This window comes from Archocentrus centrarchus, chromosome 14 (assembly GCF_007364275.1).
Source record: "Archocentrus centrarchus isolate MPI-CPG fArcCen1 chromosome 14, fArcCen1, whole genome shotgun sequence".
Classification (NCBI taxonomy): domain Eukaryota; kingdom Metazoa; phylum Chordata; class Actinopteri; order Cichliformes; family Cichlidae; genus Archocentrus; species Archocentrus centrarchus.
The window spans coordinates 3,979,309-3,988,949 of NC_044359.1; the positions used below are offsets into that span (position 1 = coordinate 3,979,309).

The following is a 9,641-nucleotide window of genomic DNA, read 5'->3' on the forward strand; positions in this document are numbered from 1 at the left end:
AGATATGTGCCGAGTTTTGTTTGACTCTCTGTAGACTGACTCACTACCTGTTCAAGACGTTTTGAAGTGTTATTTCTTTTGCATTTCTTGTAGCATACTGTTGGCTAGCTAGCTGAGCTAAGTGCTCTACGCTGCCGCTAGCATAGTGCACTGCGCCGCCAGAATGTGTGCATACGGTGATGGCGATGCATGTGCGTGTTAGTTCTGTTTGTACTGAACAACTATTGTAGAGAGAATAGGAATAAGGAAAAATGTCTGTTGATGTGTGTATATAAGTGTTATTTTCAATACTTTGGAGTTTGATGATTTAAATTTGTGTTTAATAATTTGCTTGGGCATTTATGTCATATTTGGGTTCACCTGCAAGGGAGGACGGGGAAATTATACTGTACCTTGGTTGAAATCATTATTTACCTGTGAAGACAGATGAAGGAAGATCATTTTGTGATATTGTCCTAGAACTGACTGATGTGTACTTTTGTTATAGTGTTCCATATTAATGTTTTGTATCTATGTGTATACTTCAAAATAATTATATATTCTCAATGAAGCTGCTGAAGGAGAAGCATCGCGTTCGAGTGTATTTATTGATTTCCTTTCCCCTTCTCAGGGTGTAACATTTTGGAGGCACCGCTGGGATGAATGTGATGAGGGTCCGCTGTCCCAGATAGATGCCCTGGTCATCATTCAACCCCTTCCATCTACAAACGGGCTGAGAGATACGGTGTGGTGGTTCCGCGATCGAGCAGAGGGATCCGCATGCAATCTGAGGTCATCTACTGGTACCAGGAGAGCTACACTGTCTATTCTGCAAAGAGAAGGTCCTGCATCACACTAATACATTGCAAAAACTAGAGACTGAAATGGATTCTTCAGAGTTGGAGGACTTGAAATTAGAAGTTTTTGGAGCTTTGTACACATTGAACAAGGACACTTTGATTGAAGTTTGTGATTTTCTGTGTATTGGTGGTTCAAAACTTGAAAATGTATCAGGTAGAAGCCGCTCCTCCCTAATTTCATATGTCATAAGGCACTTAGAAAGAGAGGAGCTGGGCGAGCTTGAGGATCAAGGTATGGCTGAGTTCCTGGTTTTGAAAGATAAAATCGCTGAGTTGCAACAGGCTACTCAGAATAGTGCACTAGAACACATAACCTCAGATGCTAACCTGACAAATGAGACACAAGAGCAGGTCACCCAGCCTTCAGAAGAAGAGCGACTGAAAAGAGAGATAGAGACACTCCAGTTGGCTTTAGCATTATCACGACTGGAAAAAACAAATCCAATTAGTGGAGCCAAACAGTCTGTGAGTGGGAAGGATAACCATGCCAAACAGGTCCCCCAGCCCTGCCTATCATTACCATGGGGCCGAGAATTCAGAATAGCTGGCCAGATTGGTGAGCCAGGCCAAAAGGACAAACTTACCTTCTCCAGTCTAGCACACCAAATTGAACAAGCCATCAGCAAAGGAGTTCCTGAAATAGAAATAGTTGATGCAGTAATCAGGTCAATAGCACCAGGCTTACAATTACGCAGTTATCTGGAGGGCAGAACCAACCTTAACTTGCCTACCTTGAGGAGGATTCTGAGGTCCCACTATCAAGAAAAAGGTGCAACAGAACTGTACAAACAGCTCACATCAGAGGTCCAGAGTAGTAAGGAAACCCCACAAACCTTTTTAATTCGAGCTCTGGATTTGAGACAAAAAATCCTATTTGCTTCACAGGAAGAGGAATCTGGTTTAAGATATGATCCTGTCCTTGTGCAAAGCATGTTTCTCCACACAATTCTGACAGGCTTGCAGAATGACAACATCAGAAGTGACCTGCAGCCATACCTCCAACAAGCAACAACTGGTGATGAGCTGCTTCTTGAGAAACTCAATGTTGCCTGTGCAAATGAAGCAGAGAGACAAAAGAAAAAGAAAACACTTTCCCAGGGGCGGCCAACCACTGTGCACTCACTCCAGTCTGACACTCCTGCAGATAAAAAAGGAAAAACCCAAAATCCTGAAACCAACATCAAACCGCAGTCCGACCTGCTGAATGAACTCAAAGAAATACGTTCTGATATGGCATTGTTGAAAAACTTGGGCGCTGAAGTTGCACAAATCAGAGAGGCAATCCAACATCCCAATTCAGCACAAACACAGTACTTTGCCTTACCCATGGTGCCAGAATGTGCTCCTCCTCCTCCTCCGCTCCAGCACTGGCCACAAAACTGGTCTCCTGCAGGGTCGGGACAAAGAGGTGATACAGCTCAGAATCAGCCGAGAGTTGCACCACAACGCCAGTATCCCACTCTAAATCGTGCACGCCTCAGAAAGTGTGTTGGCTGCCAGCAAAGTGGAACTGAATATTGCACCCACTGCTATAGATGTGGTAGTAGCGAGCACTTCCTCGCAGGTTGCAGGGTGAGAATCCCTAGACAAGACAGGGATGGTCCTTTAAACGGAAGAGGGTTACCCCCGCGGGACAGGGAGTAACTAGTAATAGTGTAATGTCCCAACAGCTTTGCTCCCACTGTGGTGTTCATGGGAAACTCAAAAGACTCAGAAGGTGTGCAGCCTGTAAAAAAAGCATTTATTGTTCTAAGATCTGTCAAGCTGAACATTGGCCAAAACACAGAAAAAACTGTAATAAACAACCAAAACCTCAGGTAAACCAGCACATTCACCCAAAAACAAGTTCTGTACGCCCCATAAAGGTGGATAGCCAATCCCGTCTTGTTGCTCTTGTAGGGAAGCAGTGTATGGTTGAATGTTATATACAAAACTGCAGAACTCAAGCGTTATGGGATACAGGCTCCCAAGTGTGTATTGTTGATGAAAAGTGGAAACAGAGACATTTACCACATGAAAAATTAAAAGACATCTCTGAGTTACTTGATGCACCTGATGACTTGAAAATCACAGCTGCCAATGGACAGAACATGCCTTATAAGGGTTTCATTGAAGTCAATTTTAGTTTGGCTGCTGAGGGAGCCAACTCTAAAGAACTTGTTATTCCCATGTTAGTGATGAAAGGTGAAAACCTTCCACAGCCCATTATAGGCTTTAATGTCATTGAACAAATAGTGAAGACCAGTACTGTAGAGCAAATGGATACCGCAAGAACAGAGCAGCTGCATGAGTCATTGAGAGTGGCTTTCCCATGCCTTGGAGAGAAAAATGTCACTACCTTCGTTGATCTGGTGACTGCTGACCGATCACATGACTATGTGGTGAGAACGTCAAAAGAGAAAATCCTTGTACCCAAACACACCTCTGTGCAGATTGACTGTAGGGTGCAGACCAAGCCACTGAATAAAGACACTACCCTTCTCTTTGAGCCTGACATAAATCCTCAGTGGGCTGAAGGGCTTGAGTTTTGTGAGACTTTGATAACACTCAGAAAGGGTGTTCCTCCTTACATTGCTCTCGATGTGCAAAATCCCACTGATCATGACATTGAGTTATCAGGAAAAACTGTTGTGGGCACCTTACAGCAAGTCCAAGCTGTGTATCCAGCTACAATTTTAGAGAAACCAAATCAGTGTCCCCCAGTGTTAGTCAATCACGTGGCTGCAGAGAGTGGGCGGGTTCCTGACACTCCATGGGTTCCACCAATTGATCTGAGCCATCTGAGTGAACCTGAAAGAGTGGTGGTACAAGGGATGCTTCGTGATGAATGCGCTTCCTTTTCTAAATCAGATGATGACATTGGGCGTATCGCAAAGCTGAAACTGAAAATATCACTCAAGGATTTGGATCCTGTGGCACGCACTTACCTGTCAGTACCGAAGCCACTGTATAAGGAGATGAAAGAATACCTGCACAACCTTATTGCACAAGGATGGGTAGAGAAGTCCAACTCATCTTATGCCTCACCAGTTGTCTGTGTGAGAAAAAAAGATGGTAGCTTACGTCTTTGTATAGACTACCGAGAACTCAACAAAAAGACTCACCCTGACAGACAGCCAATTCCTCGAGTGCAGGACATCCTCGACAGTCTTGGTGGCAACTCGTGGTTCTCCTTGTTAGACCAGGGAAAGGCCTACCATCAGGGCTTTATGGATGAAGAGAGCAGGCCTTTGACTGCATTTGTGACACCATGGGGCCTGTACGAATGGATAAGAATCCCATTCGGACTAATGAATGCACCTGCAGCTTTCCAACGCTGCATGGAAGAGTGTCTGGAAGAGGTGCGAGACAACATCTGTGTACCATACCTGGATGACACTCTAGTGTACAGTCACTCATTTGAGGATCATGTCAGTCATGTTAGGAAAGTGCTCCAACTGCTGAGGAATTATGGAGTCAAGCTAAAACCCAGTAAGTGCGAATTATTTAAACCTGAGGTTCGCTACCTGGGAAGGATTGTTTCAGCAGAAGGTAGCAAAATCGACCCAAGTGACACCATAGTAGTAAGAGCTTTGAAAGATAAGGCGCCAAGCAATGTGGGAGAGCTGCGGACTGTCATGGGTTTGTTAAGCTACTATAGACAGTATATACAGGACTTCTCCCGTATTGCAGGGCCCCTTTATGACTTACTGAAAGGCACAGCAGAAGACAATAATGTGCCGCAAAACAGGACAAACACAAGACAGTCTACAAGAAGGAGCAAAGCTGTGCCATCCCATAAGCCAATTGTGTGGACTGAAAAACACCAGTGCATATTGGAACGTCTAATAGATTGTTTGGTTGAACCACCAATCCTCGGGTTCCCAGACTTCTCTAAACCATTCATCCTCCACACCGATGCCTCAAACCAGGGCCTCGGGGCAGTTCTTTATCAGCAACAGGATGATAAGCTCCGTGTAATAGCTTATGGTTCCCGAACATTGACTGCAGCTGAACGGAATTATCACCTACATTCGGGAAAATTGGAATTCCTTGCACTAAAGTGGGCAGTCACAGAGAAATTCAGAGACTATCTCTATTATGCGCCTACGTTCACAGTGTTCACTGACAACAATCCTCTCACCTACATTCTGTCAAGTGCCAAGCTCAATGCAACAGGATGTAGATGGGTGGCAGAGCTCGCAGATTTCCATTTCACCATCCGATATCGTCCAGGGAGAGAGAATGTGGATGCTGATAGCCTGTCAAGAATAAATGTTAAAATAGAGGAAATGATCAAACACTGCACAGAGGAAGTGGGATCAGATTGTGTGGCAACAATAACCCAAGCTGTTGAGACACAAGAATCTAACTTAGCAAATGTCTGTGCAATGCTTTCCCCTCTCCAGTGTACAGCAGTCAGTGAAGAGACACACAAACCATTCCCAGTGGCAGAGATTAGGCAAGCACAGCAGGATGATGAAAACATTAGCCCAATAATGCAGTGCAAAATAAGGAATGAAAGGCCATCAAGACAACAATTCAATGCATTAAGCACCCACAGTAAGTGCCTACTGCGTGAATGGGAAAAACTTCATATTGATAACAATGGCATTCTTTGCAGGAAGACAACAAACAAGACACAGCTTGTACTACCTGAGAAGTATAAAACCACTGTACTGAGAGAATTGCATGATGAAATGGGTCATCAAGGCACTGATCGAACAACATCGTTGGTCAGGGATAGATTCTTTTGGCCTTACATGCAAAAAGACATTGAACATTATGTGACAAAGACCTGTACTTGCCTGAAACAAAAACCACCATGTAGAGAAATGAGGGCCCCTCTCACAAGTATTGTTACCACACAGCCATTTGAACTGGTGTCAATAGATTTTCTTCACTTGGACAAATGTAAAGGTGGATACGAGTATATCTTGGTAATCGTTGATCACTTTACTCGTTTTGCACAGGCTTATGCCACCACCTCTAAGTCTGCCAAAACAGTGGCTGATCGTATATTTAACGATTATGCCTTGAAGTTTGGACTGCCAGCACGGATACACCATGATCAGGGTGGCGAATTTGAGAACCAACTCTTTTCCCAGTTGAAAAAGAACTGTGGCATAGTAGGATCCCGAACGACACCTTATCACCCACAAGGAAATGGGCAGGTTGAACGCTTCAACCGAACACTATTACAAATGTTAAAGACACTTACTGATCAGCAGAAAACAAGCTGGAAAGAATCCCTGAACAAGTTGATCTATGCATATAACTGCACGCGATGTGAGGTAACTGGTTTTTCCCCTTTCTACCTTCTGTTCGGAAGGTCCCCAAGGTTACCTATTGATCTCCTGTTCGGTCTCACCACTGGGACAGGGAAAACAGACCACCGAGCATACATGGAGAAATGGAAACAAGAAATGCAGGAGGCACATGAAATAGTACGAGAGAACGCAAAGAAGGCAGCAGAGAGAAGTAAAAAACATTATGATGGGAAAGTAAGAAGCTCTGTGCTATGTCCTGGCGATCGAGTCCTTGTTCGAAACCTGACACCTAGGGGAGGAACTGGAAAGCTTCGTAATCACTGGGAACAGGATATTCATGTTGTGATCCGTCAGGTTGCAGAAGGCCTCCCGGTGTATGAAGTCAAGCCTGAGCAAGGAAGAGGAAGGTCAAGAACCATGCATCGCAACTTGTTGCTGCCGTGTGATTACTTACCTCTGGAAACTGAGCCAAAAGCACCACCAAAGCAAGAGAAAAGAAGGGTGAAGGAGACAGAGACAGAAAATGCAGATCAGAAAGAGGAAGATGAAGAAGAGGAATGGGTGTACTGTTACAAACCAGTAATACACTCTCAAATGCCCCATGCAGACGGAGTGATTGAGCGTGCAGACACACAACAGGACAGTGGTCAGGAGAAACAAAATTTGAGTGATGATGAATTGATTGAAGGAAGGCTCATAGCAAACACAGATGAGCCTGAAACACAGCAGGAAAATGTGCCACAGGAAGAGAACTATCAGGACAGGGATGAGAGCTTAGTTGAAAAAGCAGTGGATGAAATTCCAGCATTCCAACATCCAGAGCCACCTGGAGGAGAAAAAGAACAGACAGATGGTGCACCAAGGAGGGAAAGACGAGCCCCTAAAGTCTTCACCTATGATCAACTTGGGACTCCAACATGCTATAGTACAGCATATGGAAATGAAAGGCTCTACCAACATCAGCCCATACAATATCAACACATTCGACCAGTGACACTGTGGACCAATCCATTCCAGACCTACCAACCTATAAGTATGCAAGGATACTAGACACAGATTCAGTGCCGAAAATGATGAATGAAGAGAACAGATCACTAAATTTGGGTGATTAATTGGCGGTACCCTCCCACCGATCACGTGGTTGAGCCAACTAGGATATAATGACTTAAGAACCCTTGGTTTATGAGTGCTGTGATGTCGGGACGACATCTAACTTTGTAGGGGAGAGTGTGATAGGTTGATTTTATTATTCTATTGATTATTAATCAAAGTTCATAATTGAGGTAAATATCTCCATGGGAATTGTTAAGAATATAACCTATCATTCTTCCATCGGTGATCTACTTGTTGAGCCTTTTTGTTAATGTGTGGGATATGTGATCGTTTAGTCATACCTTGCACTGCAGGAGGGGGGCACTCCGGCCGCGGTGCTTCATTCTCAATGAAGCTGCTGAAGGAGAAGCATCGCGTTCGAGTGTATTTATTGATTTCCTTTCCCCTTCTCAGGTATGTGATGAGTGTTTGTGCTCCTAAGCTGTGGAGATATGTGCCGAGTTTTGTTTGACTCTCTGTAGACTGACTCACTACCTGTTCAAGACGTTTTGAAGTGTTATTTCTTTTGCATTTCTTGTAGCATACTGTTGGCTAGCTAGCTGAGCTAAGTGCTCTACGCTGCCGCTAGCATAGTGCACTGCGCCGCCAGAATGTGTGCATACGGTGATGGCGATGCATGTGCGTGTTAGTTCTGTTTGTACTGAACAACTATTGTAGAGAGAATAGGAATAAGGAAAAATGTCTGTTGATGTGTGTATATAAGTGTTATTTTCAATACTTTGGAGTTTGATGATTTAAATTTGTGTTTAATAATTTGCTTGGGCATTTATGTCATATTTGGGTTCACCTGCAAGGGAGGACGGGGAAATTATACTGTACCTTGGTTGAAATCATTATTTACCTGTGAAGACAGATGAAGGAAGATCATTTTGTGATATTGTCCTAGAACTGACTGATGTGTACTTTTGTTATAGTGTTCCATATTAATGTTTTGTATCTATGTGTATACTTCAAAATAATTATATATTCTCAATGAAGCTGCTGAAGGAGAAGCATCGCGTTCGAGTGTATTTATTGATTTCCTTTCCCCTTCTCAGGGTGTAACAGATGCTGCCAGCCTGGTACCTGAAGAACCAGGTACCAGGTTTCGCAAATGGAATCATGATCCAAATGCATTGTGGTACCAAACATATTTGCTTCTAGAAGAAGCGCTCTATAAGTTCTCTATAGGATACTTTTGTTAATGTTTGTCATTTCTTTTATTTATTCATTCATTTTGATCATTGTCCACAAAATATGACTGTCAGGTCTGACAGGCAGGAAGGAAAGAGTTTGAGGAAGAGAGAGAGGGAAAAAAGAATGGAAGAAAAAAGAAGAAATAAGGTGACAGACCTAGGTATACATATATACACATATACATACACATGCATGTATGCCTACACACACACACATATGCAGGCACACATATACACGCGCACACACACAGTTCTGTTGTGTTCTGTTTTAATCTATGTGTGTGTGTGTCTCTGTCATGAAACATACTCAGTAATGAGGGTGAGAAGCCGCAACAATGCCACCCCGGGATCTAGAAGTAAACGGGGAAAGACCCAGGGACATCCACAGCCCACCTGGAGGTCAGGAGACCTGCGGCCACACATCTCGATGACATCCACACGCACACCCCAGAGCAGGAAGGAGGGAGACCCTAGGCGGAGCTCCCACGGCCAAAGGGCAAGAGCCGGCCACATACCCTGGGACGCACAGGGGCCCACATCCCAGGGGAGATAGCAACGATCAGTGGGGAGCATGTGACCTTTGGCTTTCATGGATGTCACTTCCTGTAGCTTGGTGCTGTTCCCTTCAGTCCTAGAGGTCCTGCTGAGGAGATCTGAGTCAGTGTGAGTGCTCCTGTTCAGTGTTTAAATGCAGGAAAAGTGCTAAAAAGTCTTTTGGATGTTTTTAATGTTAAGTGTTATGTTTTTGTTGAGTAAAGACCTTTATTAGAGTGTATTTATTTGCTGATTATAATCTCCACTGCAAAGGTGTGCAGGTGGAAGCCGCTCACATGAAGCTGCTGTACTGAATTCATTTTTATTTGAAACGGTTCTTCTGAGAGAATAAACCCACCTCAGCAGGAAAATCAGCTCCTCTCCTTCCTCCAACCACAAAGCAGTTTATGGAAACAGGAAGTTTCACTTCAGACCTGCTACATGAGCTTTTCTAAACTTTCCGCAAAACAAATGTCACTATTGAAATCCTGAGGACCAGCACATGACCAGCACTGGCTGCTCTTTTGCATTTGAGTCAGAAATCAAATGGCTGGTGTCAGAGAAGATGATACAGGACAGGACCTGAGGCTCACTGTGACATGTTGTAAGGCTAATGCTAAAGCTATGGCCTCCTTTTCAATAGCACTCAGTGAGGCTGCAGGACTCATTCTGTATACACTGTAGCAGCATCCAGAGCTCCGCTGTGCACCTCTGGCTTCAATGGAGAGTAA

At 44.0% G+C, this 9,641-nt stretch overlaps 1 protein-coding gene across 1 annotated transcript; it reads left to right on the forward strand.

Annotated features, from left to right (window-relative positions):
• The first annotated feature begins 570 nt into the window (after positions 1 to 570).
• LOC115791517 (uncharacterized) lies at positions 571 to 7,441 on the forward strand. Its single transcript, XM_030745602.1, has 2 exons — positions 571 to 640; positions 6,199 to 7,441. Exon 2 carries the CDS (start codon positions 6,224 to 6,226, stop codon positions 7,136 to 7,138), a length of 915 nt encoding a protein of 304 aa, XP_030601462.1. The 5' UTR covers positions 571 to 640; positions 6,199 to 6,223; the 3' UTR covers positions 7,139 to 7,441.
• The last annotated feature ends 2,200 nt before the right edge of the window (positions 7,442 to 9,641 follow it).